At 43.8% G+C, this 17,559-nt stretch overlaps 1 protein-coding gene across 6 annotated transcripts in view; it reads left to right on the top strand.

The window, feature by feature from the left end:
- SCHIP1 (schwannomin interacting protein 1) overlaps positions 1-14,906 on the top strand; it is a 175,700-nt gene extending 160,794 nt beyond the window's left edge. For all 6 annotated transcript variants that reach the window (XM_065943416.1, XM_065943419.1, XM_065943415.1 and 3 more), the window contains 5 exons: positions 2,789-2,906; positions 5,215-5,412; positions 6,342-6,465; positions 9,226-9,319; positions 14,273-14,906. In XM_065943416.1, coding sequence (XP_065799488.1) covers positions 2,789-2,906; positions 5,215-5,412; positions 6,342-6,465; positions 9,226-9,319; positions 14,273-14,324 — 586 coding nt within the window. In that variant the 3' untranslated portion in view covers positions 14,325-14,906. The remainder of the gene's footprint in view (positions 1-2,788; positions 2,907-5,214; positions 5,413-6,341; positions 6,466-9,225; positions 9,320-14,272) is intronic.
- Positions 14,907-17,559: the final 2,653 nt, after the last annotated feature.

Here is a 17,559-nt window from a genome sequence, read left to right as displayed (position 1 = left end):
AGGTCTAAGGTCAGTTTGGGGGCAACACATCAGAATTTATGATCAAGCTTTCTTCAGAATGAAATGTATTTCTTTGGATGTTTTAAACTTTATTTTGCAATGGTATTGTCAGTGATTTTGTGTGTTTATAACCTGTTTATGTAGTATCATCTTCTCTTCAAGACTTTATTCGATAAATAGGAAATACTATATAGTTCTAGATTCAAATTAGGTTTAATTTGAAATGTCTTTAAGATATGACTTTAAAATATGTCTGTTTTTAATTTGCACTTTTATTTCCCACTATTGTCCAATCCATGGATCTTGAGTTTTATTGTTAAAAATGGTTGACTTTTTTTTAATTTTTTACCAACTACAAACAATGAATTTTAAAGCTTAATTTATATGGGACCAAAGGGTAACCTGAACATATTAGATTAGTCCAGAAAAAAATATTCTATTGGAAGAAAATTAAAAGGAGACAAGTTCCACCTCAATAAATTTTCAAGCTGCCTAACAGTTCAAGTCAGCTCAGGATGCTCTCAGAGAGTCAGCTGTGCATCAGAAATTGCCGTGACAGGCCAGGTGTTCAAGTACGTGACTTCAAGGGTCTCTTTACAAAGTTGCATCACCTTTAAAATCCTGTGTTCTTTTGTGTAGGCTTTCAGAAAGTAGGGAGGAGGATAATGAACGCGTATAAAGCACCTGTTCTGTGCCAGCTCTGAGCTAAATCCTCTCATCTTTCTTTCTTGTTATGTCAGTCACTTCAGTTCAGTCGCTCAGTCGTATCCGACTGTTTGTGACCCCATGGACTGCAGCATGCCAGGCCTCCCTGTCCGTCACCAACTCCCGGAGCTTACTCAGACTCACGTCCATTGAGTCGGTGGTGCCATCGAACCATCTCATTCTCTGTCGTCCCCTTCTCCTCCCACCTTCAATCTTTCTGTTGCTCAGTCACATCCAACCCTGTGCAATCCCATGGACTGCAGCACGCCAGGATTCCCTGTGCTTTACTATCTCTCTGAGTTTGTTCATTGAGTCTGTTGAATTCATTGAGTCCACCAGTGCATGTCCATTGAGTCGGTGATGCCATCCAACCATCTCATCCTCTGTGGTCCCCTTCTCCTCTTGCCTTCAATCTTTCCCAGCATCACGGTCTTTTCCGATAAGTCAGCCCTTTGCACCAGGTGGCCGTAGTATTGAAGCTTCCTTCTTACTGAATTATACACCCTGTTTTACAGATGAAGATACAGATTGAGTATTATGCTTAGGGAATGAAGTGAGAATTCAAACCTAAGTCCTGCTGATTCCAAGCACCCTCAGCTGATCACAGGAGAACCTGTCACCTTCTACGGCCAGCCCTGGGTCTGACTCTGCTTGCCTGCACAGGAGGGTGGGGAGCAACGGAATTGGACCTACTGAGAGAAAGCCTGCATTTCCTTCCTGGGGAAATAAGTTGGGACTCTCAGTAATCACAGAAGTTAACAACAGGTGGCAGTGCATACACGTAACAGTGGTGCCCATGTTAAATCAGTACTTTTTCTGACTTCTGTATTGTTTTCAATCAAACAAGTGCGTTCAGTGAGTCATCTGAGCATTTTGTACATAGCATCCCTACCCACTGGAATTTTTTAAAATGCAAACGTCATCTATCAGACGAGTTGATCTTTGCATCTCTCACTGTGACAGTAATGCCAGAGCAGATTCAGCGTCCACTGTTCTAAACCTGGCTTACACAAGCCTCCTTAGGACCCTTGCTGCTTAAGGGGTTTCCTTCTGCTTTTTCTTTCTCAAAGCTTACATATAGACTGGAGATACTAGGGATGCTAAGAAAGTGCTTCTTGAAAAGCTTTTTGTTGTCAGTCATGAAACGTGTTCGCCTTCCAATGAGCGTGAGGACACAGAGTTGGATCCTCAGCCTGGCTGTGTGTGTGGCAGATACACAGCCTGGAGGCCCTTTGTCACCACATTTCCAGAAATATCCCCCCTGGAGCTTCCCGGATTCGCCACAAACATAATGAACTCCCAAGACATCTCTGCCTCTGAGGCTCGGCGCGCCAGGCGGTCTGCAGAGCCTTACTGTGTTCCAGCGTTGTACCTTTATAACTAGGTTAGAAGTTCCCTTAAGTTTCTCTAGGGTGAACCTCTGGTGTGGTTTTTTTTTTTCCTTAATGATATAAATAAGCTCCCTCAGTTGGGTTTTGGCAACTGCCTCAAATAAAATTTTCCTAACACCGAATCAGCTCTGACTTGTCACAGTGAGAGGTGCAAAGATCAACTCGTCTGATAGGTGACCTTTTTCTATTTGAGGCAAAAATAAAAGGGGGGAGTCTTTTTTCTGAGACCTCTGGCCCCGGGATGCTGGCTTTAATGAGCATCTTTGGATTGTCCCTGTGGGGCAGGACATCAGATGACGCCAGGCAGCCCTGCTTGGCTGAGGATCCATTCATCATCATTGACAAAAATGTAAACTCAGTGTCTCGACACATTTTTATCGTGTCCCAACGATGTGTTGGGTATTGTGCCAGGTGCTATAATGGGGCTTGAAATTAGTTTTCCAACAACATGAATTTCTGTGTGGAAAAAAAGCTACTACAGTAGGAGTTAGAAGTTACCACTTACTGTTTATCAATGTATCTTTCTTATCCTCTAGTAAAAGTTACCATTTATGAATTGGGCGTAATATTGATCACTCACTGCTCCCTGGGAAGAACACATTAAACTACTTTCTCTAGCAAAACCACAGTTTTGGGATGCTGCCGGGTAACAAAGAGTGAGTGGAATGAGTGTTCTGTGTGCTTCTGCCCAGCCTGCAGAGTGGGATGAACCTGCAGATCTGCTTTGTCAACGACAGCGGCAGTGACAAGGACAGCGATGCTGATGACAGCAAGACGGAAACCAGCCTGGACACCCCCTTGTCTCCCATGGTGAGTCTCCGAGCTGCCACTGAGGCTCAGAGTGTGCCTTCCTGCTCACTTAGCTTCTTTTCTGTCGTTGATCAGGAACAAACATTGCAGAGATTTAGAAAGAGATGTCTCATGACATTTCTTAACATGTGGAGTGTGGAAGTCACTCAGTCGTGTCCGATTCTTTGCGACCCCATGGACTGTAGCCCAGCAGGCTCCTCTGTCCATGGGATTCTCCAGGCGAGAATACAGGGGTGGGTAGCCATTCCCTTCTCCAGGGGATCTTCCTGTCTCCTACACTGCCGGAGCTTCTTTATTGCCTGGGCCACCGGGGAAGCCCTTCTTAACGTGACATGTTCCTAAAATTTGAGTGATTGAAAACTTGAAACTGTGATCTGAGGATACATAGTTCTGTTAAAGTTAGCAACTACTTTCATATTAAATCATCAGGAAAATCACATAGGCCCTAAAAATTATAAGAGAAAATATGCTATAAAAAGGGATGAAATGGTGGCTTTTGCAGAGGCATGGATGGGCCTAGAGACTGTCATAAGACTGAAGTAGTCAGAAAGAGGAAAACAAATATCATATATTATTTACACATATATGTGGAATCTAGAAAAATGGTGTAGATTGTCTTATTGCAACACAGAAATAGAGACACAGATGTAGGGAACATCTGGATGCTGGAGGAGAAAGGAGAAAGAGGGGGTGATGAATTGGGAGATTGGGGTTGATATATATACACTACTGGGTGTAAAATAGATAACTGATGAGAACCTACTGTATAGCACAAGGAACTCTTCTCAGTGTCCTATGGTGACCTAAATGGAAAGGGAATCCAAAAAAGAGGGGATGTATGTAAACATACAGCTGATTCACTTTGCCATAAGGCAGAAACTAACACAGTATTGTAAAGCAACTATATGCCAATAAAAATTAATTTTAAAAAAAGAATTGCATGCAGTAAATAAAAAAATAGAAAATGTGTTATATACCATTCCTTCCCCATTGGTCTTAGAAATATGAGCATAGACTAGCAGTGGACACATTTTAAAAGACAGGGGATGGGGTCCTGGCAGGGGGTGGGAGGGCTAGCCCTGAAGAGATACCGCTCAGAGAAACCAGCAAGATAATGTGGGTTAAGCTTTGCTTACTTTTCCTTGCTGGGTGTCCCTGGTGGCTCAGTGGGAAAGAGTCCGCTTGCCAAGCTGGAGACAAAGGTCAGATGTCTGGGTCGGGAGGATCCCCTGGAGAAGGAAATGGCAACCCACTCCAGTATCCTTGCCCATGGATGGAGAAGACTGGCGGGCTACAGCCCATGGTGTCACGACGAGTGGGACTCGACTTAGCAGCTAACAACACTTGTCCTTGCACACATATATAAAAGATGGCTTGATGATCCTGACTACTTGTTCCTGAATTTCTTTCCTCTCTGGGAGGTCTATCCAGCACCTTTCTTATCGAAGACCAACTAACAGGAAACTGTTAGTTGTTGAGCACAGTGCCACAAGAGAACTTTGGATAGCTGAGATCCTGTCCACTCAGGGAGTAACGTAACACCTTGGCTCTGGGTGAAATATTTTGCTGTAGTCTGTTCACTTCAAGCAAGTTTTGAGAGTAAGAATCAAAGAAAAGTCTCAAGTTTGTTATAAATACATATTCTCCCTATTATTAATTATGTTACTTTTTATGCTAAAATCAACCTTTTATTGAGACTGAGGAGATAAACTGCCTCTGAAAATGTTACTTACTAAAAAAAAGTATGTATATATATACACACACATATAACTGATTCACTTTGCTCTACAGCAAAAACTAACACAACATTATAAAGGAACTATATGCCAATAAAAATTAATTTAAAGGTTTAAAAAAGAATTATGTTGAAATACAGTTATTAAATATAAAGTAGCAAATAAATAAATGCAAAAAATAATATGCAAAGAACTTAGAACAATGCTAGCACATTGTTTCCATTAAATGCTGTGTGCTAAATTGCTTCAGCCATGTCCGACTCTTTTTGAGCCCCTGGACTGTAGCCTGCCAGGCTCTTCTGTCCATGGGATTCTCCAGGCAAGAATACTTGGAGTGGGTTGCCATGCCCTCCTCCAGGGGAATGTCCTGACCCATTAAATGCTAATGGTAAATAAATAATCATTCAATAAAAGTTACCTGTGATTGGTACAGATCAAATCAAGAGTTGGGTTGTGTTGATGGAGGGGACTCTTGGCCGCTCTGAGAGAGGGCTCAGGGAAGGCTGTAGTCTGTCTCCAAAGGTGGGACCCCACGCACAAAGCTCAGATGCTGCTTTTTTTTCCCTTTTCAGAGCAAACAGAGTTCTTCCTACTCAGATAGAGACACTACTGAAGAAGAATCCGAATCCCTGGATGACATGGATTTCCTCACAAGGCAAAAGAAACTGCAAGCTGAAGCCAAAATGGCCCTTGCCATGGCCAAACCAATGGCCAAAATGCAAGTGGAAGTGGAAAAACAGAACAGGAAAAAGTCTCCCGTCGCTGATCTCGTAAGCCGCGAGCGCTGAAATGCAGCGGACTGGGGGCGGGCGTGTGGTGGTTGGCTGGCGAGGGGTGGCTGCACGTGGTTGAGGCTGTCTCAGTCCTTTCCCAGAGTTATGCAAACTTGGGTTTCTAGAAGGCGCTGTGTAAAACGTCATTGAGAAATATTTAAGTCTGTTTCTTTTTCCTTCCTACGGTATCACAGAAGGATGCATAAGCTACAGATTTCACAAACATAAACTTTGCTCCCCATTCATATCTGCTCTGTGTCTTCAGGGCAGTCTTAGCTGTTGTGAGAATATGTTCATTCCTTTAAAGCGGTCTCAGTTTAAGAACCCACTGCTGTGGCAAACTCACTATTGGTTTAACTCTTTGTTCCCACCGTTCAATGAAGACAGTGTGATAGAGTGGATAAAGGTCGTGGCCTTTGGAGCTTAAGACGAGCCCTGCCACTGATCTACTGTGGGGCTCTGGGCAAGTCTCAGTTTTCTCATCTGTAAAATGGGGATAATAATAACACCTGTGTCAGAGCATGATTGTGAGAATTCAGTGGAAAAAGTGTTCAAAGCACTTGGCACAGTGCTTGTAGCATGCTATAAATTAATAAATAGCGGGTCTTAGTAATTTAATCTATGTAACTGATAACTGCTTGAGCTCCCTGGTAATTCACTTGTGGATCTAATTATTGACTCTCAGTTGTAGACCAGTCCAAAAACTTTTGATTTGAGTAATGTCCCATTATGATGCTGATAACATGTGAGAATGTGTGGTGTGTGAATGGAGGGCCTTGCATTGGAGAAGTCGGACAGGAAAAGCTTTTAAACGAGGACCCTGAAGTGGGTGAATGAAGGTGGGTCTTTTAGGAGAAAACTGGGTCCTGTATTGGATGTGCTTACTGCTCTGCTCTCAACGCTGTTTCTTCCTTTTGTGTCTTCAGCTGCCACACATGCCTCATATAAGTGAGTGCTTGATGAAAAGAAGTTTAAAGCCCACTGACCTGAGAGACATGACTATTGGGCAGCTACAAGTGATAGTCAATGACCTCCACTCCCAGATAGAAAGTAAGTGTGAGATACTCTGGAAGATGGGATGCGAAGTGTTAAAATAGCATGGGATATCACGTTTCCTCGGGGTCCTCCTGTGTCCTTGCAAGGAAAGGAAGAGGATCGACCCTCTCTTTTTTTCCTTTGTTTTTTCACTATAAAATGTTGAGAAACTTTAAGACTTTTTCAAGATTCACAGAGACTAAGGGTCCTTTTAATTCATCTGAAATCCCCAGCTTCTTGCACAGTGCCTGGCATATAGCTGGGTCGCAACACCTGTTTGTAGAATACAATTTAGTAGTTCCAGGTCTTTTGTTGTATTTATATACATTTGTATGTGTATTATACGTATGCAATTATGTGCTCACCTTTATTTGTACATATATTTATTTTAGCTCATCAGACCCTATTCACCTTATGTTGTGGGACTTCAGGTGGCGAAAGTGTATAGGACTGATAGGTGAAAATTATAGGGTGAGAAGGAGTGGGCCTTTTACCCCCAGAATAAAGAAGGACCTCTACCGGAAGTGTGCAGGCAGTTGTGGTGAGTGAGTGGCATTCATTCAGCTGGTTGTGCAAAGAAGGGCATGTGCTGGGCCAGTAACAGAGAGAGCTCAATCACTGGGGCATCTTGCTGAATCCAGGTGAACTCACGAGCCCTCCAGCGTTGAAACATATGAGTCCATAAAGTCCATGGCTGATAGATTGAAACCACTTAAGAGACATGCCAACCCAATGCAAACCAACCATAAAAAAGTATTTGGGAACCAACTAGGGAAATTCAAACATTGACTAAATGTTTTATTAAAGACGTATTGACTTATTTGGGTACAATAAAGGCATTATGGTTATGTTAATTTAAAAGAAAAAAAGAGCCCTGTCTTTAGAGATGCATACTGAAGCGTTTATGTATGAAACAATAGGATGTCTGAAATTCACTTTAAAATGACCTCACTGGAGAAGGGGAGAAACGTCAGTTACGACTGGCCTGGAGTTGATTATTTTTGAAGGTGATTGGATGCATAGGGCAAGGGGATTCATTTAAAAAGTCTCTTTGCTTTTGTATCACTTTGAAAATGTCCATAATAAAAAATTTTAAACTTCATATAGAAAAGACATTCCCATGTGCTATGCCAGTATAGAAAGCTGCCCTAAGAACTCACTAGAAAAAAATAAAATGCGCAGTGGCAATTTAATACCTTCAATATTTTGCGGAGTCAGGGCAACCACACCAGGCAGCATGAGGGATCTTAGTTCCCCAACGAGGGATCAAACTCACACCCACAGCAGTGTAAGCACAGAGTCTTAACCTCTTAACCCAATACCTTCATTATTTTAAAATCAAAAGAAAGGATTTACATTTTAATTAGGAAACCATAGATTCATAGGATTTTTTTTTTTTAATTCTACTACATTTTGGGCTTCCCTGGTAGCTCGGACGGTAAAGCGTCTGTCTGCAATGCTGGAGATCTGGGTTCGATCCCTGGGTCGGGAAGATCCCCTGGAGCAGGAAATGGCAACCCATTCCAGTACTCTTGCCTGGAAAACCCCCTGGACAGAGGAGCCTGGTGGGCTACAGTCCGTGGGGTCGCAAACCATAGATTCATAGGATTTTTTTTTGAAGTTCTACTACATTTTAATTTTCGTTGAGAATAAATTACTAGGAGTATTTTTCTTTCAAGGATTTAAAAGGCTTTCTGATCTCTTACCATCAAAATATCTTCCTTAGACTTGTAAATAATAGCATTGCCAGCTAGTCCTTTTCAGGAGTAGAGGAAGTTTTAGATTTCTTTGTATGATTTTTTTTTTTCCTTTTTAAAATTGGAAACAAATCTGAACTAAAGGCAAGCAAATGCATCATTTCAGATATGAATCCAGCGTTTTCAAGGAGGACCTTGCTGAGTACCCTCTTCCTTCCTTTTGTTGCTGGGCCTAGAGCTCTTGCCAAATGAATGCTGTCCCCACGTGTCCACATGTTCAGGCCTAGACGCTTTTGTTCTAAGTCAGTATGGGGGGAAAAAGCATGAAGCAGCCCTGGGCTTGTTTATATTTTCCAATGGCAGAAGCCAGATTAACCCACTGCACAGATTTCAGGAAGACTGGCTGTGTTTCCATCTATTTTATTCCCACGATAAATCCTAAAGGGTCTTTTCCTCAGCACCTGTTGTCTGGAGACCAGGGGTGATTTCTTCAGGTCTTTTGTATCTCATTCTCCCACATCTTTAGATTTTACTCTTTCTTTGAACAGCCTGCATGTCGGGGTGCTCCTCCTTGTGGCCCCAGGTAACCTTTGAGCATCCTCGAGCCCCTCCCTCTCCAGCTGGGCATCTGATGTGGTGCCCGTCAGGTGGGGCAGCCCCTCCAGCGGTCAGCGTGGCTGGGGCCCCCTGAAGATGAACGGTGGAAAACTCAACATGCCCCAGACTTTTACACTCACGTATCTTCAAAATAAAATCCTGCTTCTTCTAACAAGCTACTTTCCTAACATCTAACCACTTCTTTTCCCACTTTAATGCGAATGTAATTGGATTTACTCCATACTCCTTTTCTTCCAACACTTCTGTAAGTAGGCAAACTAGTTTTCTCAAATGGGTGGCTTCTCCTGAGCTTCTGAGAAGCTAATGAGAACCCTAACGTTTCAGCAAAAATACTTTCCTACTGTGTTTAGCTGTTTGTATATATGTGTGTGTCTATATGGTACACACACCATGGTCCATGGATAGTTTCACATCCTGACTTTGATGCAGCTTTATTAATGTTCTCTTTCCTTTGCCCCAGGCTTGAACGAAGAGCTGGTCCAGCTGCTCCTTATCCGAGATGAGCTGCACACGGAACAGGACGCCATGCTGGTGGACATCGAGGACTTGACCAGGTCAGTGGGGCCTCACCCTTCCCAGAGAAGGAAAGTAGCCCGGGATGATCGGCAGCTTAAGAATTAAGGCAGGAGTGAGGTGGCGCTAGTGGTAAAGAACCTGCCTGCCAACACAGGAGATGAGGGTTTGATCCCTGGGTCGGGAAGATCCCCTGGAGAAGGAAATGGCAACCCACTCCAGTATTCTTGCCTGGAGAATCCCATGAACAGAGGAGCCTGAAGGGCTACAGTCCATGGGGTTTCAAAGAGTCGGACACGACTGAGGGATTGACACACACATGGAGCTGTCAAGAATTTCTTCCTTTACTTTTGCCTAATTTCTGCTGGTGTCAGCTATTTAGATGGAGGGAAGCAGTCCACGGGATCTCAAAGAGTTGGACACGACTGAGTGACTGAGCATGCATGCAGGTAGCCGAAACTTCTCCCACCCAAATGCTTTGCTTCTGCACAACCATCCTTCCCTCGTGATGGGTTGTCAGCGCTTTGGAACACCCCCACCTCAATCTGGTCATCAGTTCTGGCCTAAGAACTTTATCCTGAAGGACGATTCCCTGGGGAGTCGTCCCTAAACCCTTCCATGCGGGCGTGCTTCCAGCACGTGGTGGCTGTCCCCAAGTGGCACTTGCTGTTATCTGACCCAACTCCTGATGACATCTGCCGGGCCCAGAAGGCAAGGACCCTGGCATCTTTCCACAGCACCAGTGCCACCAGATTGCTCTCACCATGGGGAGACCCCGAGACTTGGGTTTCTAGCTGGGCCTGGCTCCAGGCCCCCTCTCTGTAAAGAGGTGAAGAATGCCTCCTTCCCTGGGCAATAGGGAAGCTAGACTAATGCTAGTCAAGATCTTGCATTTCTTTATCACTTTCTTTGTGGAAAAGCCTCTCATCATAAGTATGTGAAGTGCATGGGAAAACTGTGAGCATTCCTACAGCCTTATGACACCTTTTCTGAGTCAGTTTATAGGAAGTCTTTAAGCCACAAGGCAACAATTACTATTAATCCCGGAGATGGTATTCAGAGAGTCGAGGCTCCCGAAGAGAGAGAGAAAACTGCTTGTCACAATAACATAAGGAATTAGCCATGTGATCCAGAACCATCGAAGGGAAGCTTGACAACATATGTAGTGACAATGCTCCCAGCACTCACCACGGGGACCTGTTCTCTGTGTGAGACACTGGGTTAAATATTTTCCCAAATGCAATGTTATAAAAATAGCTCAGGTAGCAAAATAAAGGCTGCAGAACTGTGTTTAAGTTTGTTTTTAAAGACCTGTGGGCAGCACTCTGTTTTGTATGCTTTGGATGTTATTGCCATTGCTCCTAACAAAAACAAAAACAAATAAAAAACCAGAAGGTCTTCTCATACCTTCTTAGCATGTTTGCCTACGTCTGAAATATGGTACCATTCAAATATTGTTACTGCCCCCTACAGGTATATTCAGGCACTGCACCAACAATTGTAAGACACCTCCCTTTTTGTTAGGCTAAGAACTTTGCACATAGGGGTTAAGATGATGGGAACTCAGGGGCTTCCCTTGTGGCCCACTGGTAAAGAAATCCACCTGCCAATTCAGGAGACAGGGGTTCAATCTCTGGTTCAGGAGCCCCTGAGCTACAATTACTGCAGACCAGCGCCCTAGAGCCCGTGCTCCGCAATAAGAGAACCCACCACGATGAGAAGCCCACACAAGACAACTACAGAGTAACCCCTGCTCCCCACAGCTAGAGAAAAGCCTGACCCAGCACAGCTGATATATAAATAAAATTATTTTTTTTTAAAAAGGTTATGGGAAATCAGTAGTGAACTATATACAAGGACATGCATCTTCTGAGAAAGATGTAAACTCTTTCATCAACTCTGTGAGTCGCCAGTGATAACAGAGGACAGTTTCTCTGTCCCTCAGAGCAGTACTGGCACTCCCTGGTGCAAAGAAGACATGCAGAGGCCCCTCCCTTTCCTCCAAATGTTCAGCTGTTACTTAGGTCTGCAGTGTACTATGTTTATACTGCAGATGGTATGATCGTGGGAGACGGGACGGGCAGAACCATGGGGTTTGGAGGAGAGGAGTCACTTATTTAAAGGTGTTGGAGGGACCCTTGAAACAAGAGCAGGTGGGGAGTAGTTTCTATGTCCATTTCCAGCTGCAAAAATATAATTTTGCTCATGCGGGGGGGAGGGGGATCTAAATATACTTCAGCTTCCCCAAAGGTGGCCAGAATGTGGCAGAGTGCCAGAATGTGGCAGCCGGATCCCAGAGACTGCGAGCACGGCTACAGGGAGCCCTGCTCTCCGGCTCGCTTTACCTGTCCAGCTCCTACCATCCAGGTGTCAGTTCAGGTCCATGGTTCTCAGTTTTGGTTGCACATTAGAATCACCTGGGGAGCTTTTAAAATATTGATGCCTGGGTCTCACTCCCAGAGGTTCTGATTTAACTGTTCTGTGAGACAGGGACTTCTGTGCACTAGAAGTTTTTTAAAGCTTTCCTGATGAGTCCAATACACGGCCTAATACGAAAACCACAGGTTTAGATACGTCTTTGGAGTAGCGCTCCCTGAACCCCCAAGACGGATCTAGGACCCTCTTTGCGCTTCTGGCGGCACAGCACTCCTGCCAAGCGGGGCCTGATCATACTGTGCTATATTTGTTTGCTGTCTCTCCCAGCCTGGCCGTGTTGTTCAGTTGCCATGTCATGTCCAACTCTTTGCGACTCCGTAAACCACAGTGCACCAGGCTCCCCTGACCTCTACTATCTCCCAGAGCTTGCTCAGACTCATGTCCTTTGACTCAGTGATGCCATCCAACCATCTCATCCTCTGTCGCCGCCTTGTTCTCCTGCCTCCAATCTTTCCCGGCATTAAGGTTTTTTCCAATGAGTCGGTTCTTCACATCAGGTGGCCAAAGTATTAAATCTTCAGCTTCAGACACAGTGCTTACTTTCATTCATTTCAGAGTCCTCAGAGTCTATGACGGGGGCTGCCAAGCACATAGGAAGTCCTCAAAAGTGATTGTTGATATAAAGGAGTTCTTGTGGGGCGTGAGTGAAATTAATTCTACTGAAGACTTTCATATAAACAGTTGATGAGAACCTTTTAGTTTTATAAACTGAAACTCTTTCCCTCCTTTGTTTAAAATTTTAGTGAAATTCATCCTTGTATGTGTGTTTCAAAAATAACACCCAACTTTCAGTATTTTCTGAAGCTATTGCCTATCTGTTCTGTCCTTGTCGCTCAGAAAACCTCGTGTTGTAGGTTTGCACACACACTCACATATAAAGACATACCTATTTAAAGCTGCTATAAGAACCATAATTTAATTAGCTACATGGAATCTTAGCCACTGGGTATCAAAATATTTCTTAAGGTGAATTTGTTCAAGTGAGGCCCCTGAGCTACTTTATGAAAATAAGCAAGATTCTTTTACACACATTAAAAAGATGATCTGCTCAAAGGCGTGATTTTCCTTGGGGATGCAGTGCTATTGTTATCTTTTTTCCCTGAGCCCCTTTAGGGTTCAGTGAATATCAGAATATTATCTGTGGGCTGCTGCGTGTGGCAAAGACAATGCTGTCCCTTTTCTGAAGAAATTTGTGGTTTGTCTTCTCTGTGCCACAGATGTGAGACATTCTGCATCATTAATGCCAGTGAGTTAACACTTGATGTCATCGACTACACCCAAGTCAAGGCAGCGCACAGAAATTGCCCCCGAACCTTAGATCACAGCTGGAAACCACAGCATTAGATAACTTTTCTCTTGCCCAATTTATAATTTTCTAAGATCCTCCTTCAAAACGTTTGTTTCTGGCAGTCTTCAGACCCTACCACTCTCCCAGAAGACGTTTGATTAGTGCTTACTTGGGTCACGTCGGCAGCTTGGCCATTCCCCTCTCTCATCTCCACTGGTCAGCTGCTGGGTTGGCCCGCCTTTGGGCTCACAGGCCATGATAGGACTTGATGAGTAGGAAGGATTACCCAGCCCTGTCCCCACCCTCACTGACCCAATCATGCCCTTAGGACTGATTGAGGGGAGGAAGAGTACCAAATATGGGAAATCTTTGCATCCACCAAAGCCTATCACTTGTTCTAAAGACATGACTACCCTTTGTAAGAATGATATTGGATTGTTGTATTATTAACAGGAGCCTTGTTAATACTTAAGTTTGCATCTTGGTGCATATTTAGATAAAGTAGTCATGCAGTTAACTTTCTGTCACAATAGCTTGTTCTGACTTTTTTGCTTAGCACTTACTCTCTGTCTGCTGTCTGCTGGTTTGCTGTCTGTTCCATTCTTGTCTCTTTCCATTGAGATAGATGCCCCAGGAGAACAAAGAGTTCATTGTCTGCTCACCCCCAAATCCCCATCACCGGAAGCAGTGTGCCTGGCACAGAGAAGGCCATATTAAACATTTGCTAAATAAATTATCCTAGTTTATTTTCCCTTTTCATTTTTAAACAACACTTTTCTTCTCAAAGAAAAATGGCATCTACACGTCTCAGGCTAATCCAGTGACTTACTAGATAAAAGGAATCATACATAGAATATAAAAATTGAAGGGAATTCTCTGGCAGTGTGGTGGTTAGGACTCCATCCTTTCACTGTTGAGGACACAGTTTCAGTCCCTGGTTGGACAACTAAGATCCATCACCATCCATAGTTAGGGAGTTCCCTGGTGTCCAGTGGTTAAGGCCATGCTCCCAATCCAGGGGGGGAGGCCCAGGTTCAATTCCTGGTCAGATCCTGCGTGCCAGGCAGCTTGGCCATGGGGAAAAAATCAAAAGAAGGCACCGTCATTTCAATTAAGTACTGTTTTCTTTTTCTTTTTTTCCTCTTTTTTTGAATTAAGCACTGTTTCTTGATTCCCATGATTTAACTATGGAGGATGTTTTAGCTGCCAATGGAAAAGTAGTTTGGCTCTTCCTCCTCAGCACTAAATAATTGTGTTATTCATTCCACAGACATGCCGAGAGTCAACAGAAGCACCTGGCCGAGAAAATGCCTGCAAAGTGAAAAGAAGCCATCCAAGCAGAGGACAAGCTAGACTTTCTTTTGCTTCTGTGGTTGTAAAAATGCTGTTGCTAAAGGTGGCACAGAAACAAATATCAGTGTTAGTCATTGATAATGTCTGAAGCTTAACGTCCAGTGATTGGCCTTTGCTTCTTAATTTATTTTAATTTTTTTACTGTGCCACTCAATATCAGGCATTTTAATAAAATATTGTTACAAAAAAATGTATAGTACTTACACCACCACAAGTCATGGTTAATCAAAGAGGGTAGTTTTAACTTTATTTTTATTTGTTTAGAGATTATGAGTTGGAGCAGCATTTTACCATTGACTGCTGTCATTCTTCACTGTAGTTTTAAAGAACTGTAAATGACGGTGCTATCCAAGTCAAAAAATACATGCCTGCCTCGTAGTGAAGTTGTAGCTCTCCGTAATATGTATATTTTAATCAGTTTTCAACATTTTGTGAATGTTGACTACCTGAAGTTCATTTTTAGATGTGCTATTAACATTCTGTTGGATTCAGAGGGTTCCTTAAAAGTTTTATGTATAAATATGTAAAATAAAGATTAAAACTTTGTTTCATAGGATATGTCTTTTTGCTCACTAGCAAGCCCTATGCTGGCTATATATGTATGTCTTCACTCTTCCTCAGCTGAAATCCCCCACTGGGAAGCCTTTCTCAGTGAAAAACAAAGAGCTCCAGAGAACAGGCAATGCAGGGAATTGCCAGGAAGATTGTGGAGTGTTGGGGGCCTGTGTGTGAGTGTGTCTGTGTGGTCCAAAGAAGACAATATCAACAACATCAGAGCCAGCACGTTTGTTCCTGCTTAAAGTTATCAGTTGTAATTTCAACACTTGTGGCTCAACGGTAAAGAACCTGCCTGCCAGTGCAGGAGACGTAAGAGATGTGGGTGTGATCCCTGGGTTGGGAAGATCCCCTGGAGGAGGAAATGGCAACCCACTCCAGTTCTTGCCTGGAGAATCCCATGGACAGAGGAGCCTCTTGGGCTGTAGTTCATGGGGTCGCAAAGACTCAGACACTACTGAAGCGACTAACACATGCACACGATTTAATAGCTGCTGGACTTGTCAGAGCCAGTGACTGCATCCAAACGGCATTTGCCACGTGAACAAATGACACCTGCATTTGCACTTTTCCCAAAGCTAATTGGTGCCATTTTTCACATTTCGATCACTTCTTTTGGTCATGTGAAGAAAAATGCCAAGTCTAATGCAATTACAGAGTGTTCCTCAGTAGGTAGAAAGTTTCAGTGGTTCTGACAGTAAAGAATCTGCCTGCAATGCAGGAGACCCAGGTTCAATCCCTGGTTTGGGAAGATCCCCTGGAGGAGGAGATGGCTACCCGCTCCAATATTCTTGCCTGGAGAATTTTATGGACAGAGGAGCCTGGCGGGCTACAGTCCGTACGGTCACAAACAGTCAGACACAGCTAAGCGACTAACACACTTCAGAGAATCAATGTCATCAGTGAATGCCCATGTAGGTATTAGAGAACCATAAACTAAAGCAGAGATGAGCAGTCAGCATTCCAGAACCACCCACAGACCACCTGTTTTCACTATAAGTTCCGTGATATAATCCAAAGATAGGTTAACCCACTGTTTTCGTTTTCCTTTTTTAACAATATCCTGATAAGTATCAAGTAATTCAGAGTTAACCAGGTTTCAGAACCTTTTAATTTTTTAAAACAGGCCATCTTACATTGAAATACTCATCATTTCTTTACGGGCCTCAATCAGATTATTTTCATTTGGAATAAAAAATAATGCAACCCATAATTTTGAACTGTGGTGTTGGAGAAGACTCTTGAAAGTCCCTTGGACTGCAAGGAGATCTAACCAGTCCATCCTAAAGGAGATCAGTCCTGGGTGTTCATTGGAAGGACTGATGCTGAAGCTGAAACTCCAATACTTTGGCCACCTCATGTGAAGAGTGACTCATTGGAAAAGACCCTGATGCTGGGAAAGATTGGGGGCAGGGGGAGAAGGGGATGACAGAGAATGAGATGGCTGGATGGCATCACCAACTCAATGGACATGAGTTTGAGTAAACTCCAGGAATTGGTGGTGGACAGGGAGGCCTGGCGTGCTGCGATTCATGGGGTCACAAAGAGTCGGACACGACTGAGCGACTGAACTGAACTGAATTATATTTGGTTTTTGAGAGTTGACTGTTGAGTGGAGCAGGGTGCTCACCACAGGGCTGGCAGGTGGAGCCCCAAGTCCTCCCTTTGCCAAGGTCTCTAATGAGCCCCAAAGCCCTGCACTGGCTGTCTGCTCCCCTGAGGTGACCCCAGCCCTGAAACTCCAGGCCTAGATGCTGGAGCTTTGCTGCTCCAGCTGGGTGAGGATATTAGTCACTAAGCCAGTGGTTCTCATCTTCAGCAGCACAGTGGAGTCACTTGGGGAACTTCAGAAACCATGGGCCCCTGGATCCCACCTCCACAGATACTGATTTAATTGGCCCAGGATGTGGTGTGGGCATCAGGATTTATTCAAGTTCCCTTTGTGACACTAATGTTAAAAACCATGGCCTTGAACTTCCTTCTTCTTTAGCTTTTCTTAAATCATTTTTAATATCTAATAAAGTATATTCATATTAATTTGGAACCCTGGGGGAAAGCCAACCAAGGATGAGTACCACAAAAATGCCTGAACCCAAGTGAGAGAGATGCAGTGACCAAAACCTCCTACAGTGACATCGGCAACCTGAAATCCTGACACTAAAACTCAGCCCACCGAGAAAGACAATCTTCATTTTTTTAAATCCTTGTCAGAATTGCCCTTTCCAATAAAAATTTAGAAGTGAGCGTTCTTTGTCTTAAGCAATGCAGTCTCTCTGGTTTGAAATACGTTCTGAAGAAATTCATGGCCTCAAAACCCTTCAGTTGTTTGAAGCCCATAATTAGAACTGAAGATCCCCTTACTCAAGAAGGAAGAGGGACTTGCCTGCTGGTCCAGTAGCTTAAACTCTGTGCTCCCAATGCTGGGGGCCCAGGTTCAATTCCTGGTCAGAGAACTAGAGCCTGGCATGCTAAATAAGCAAGTAAATTAAGAAAAAAAAGAAGGAAGTGAGATTACACCCACAGGGGCCCTGCAAAACACTTCTGGGGGCAAAGCCAGCTGAAAGTCGAGCAGTTTCACCCATGACCTGAAGACCCTCCAAGGAAATTGTGCCTGTGTCCCTGTCACAGCTCCCTACCCTGGTAGGGACG

Source organism: Muntiacus reevesi, chromosome 8 (assembly GCF_963930625.1).
Source record: "Muntiacus reevesi chromosome 8, mMunRee1.1, whole genome shotgun sequence".
Lineage (NCBI taxonomy): Eukaryota > Metazoa > Chordata > Mammalia > Artiodactyla > Cervidae > Muntiacus > Muntiacus reevesi.
The sequence above is the reverse complement of the archived record's forward strand: the minus strand, read 5'-3'. Positions and strand labels throughout refer to the sequence as shown.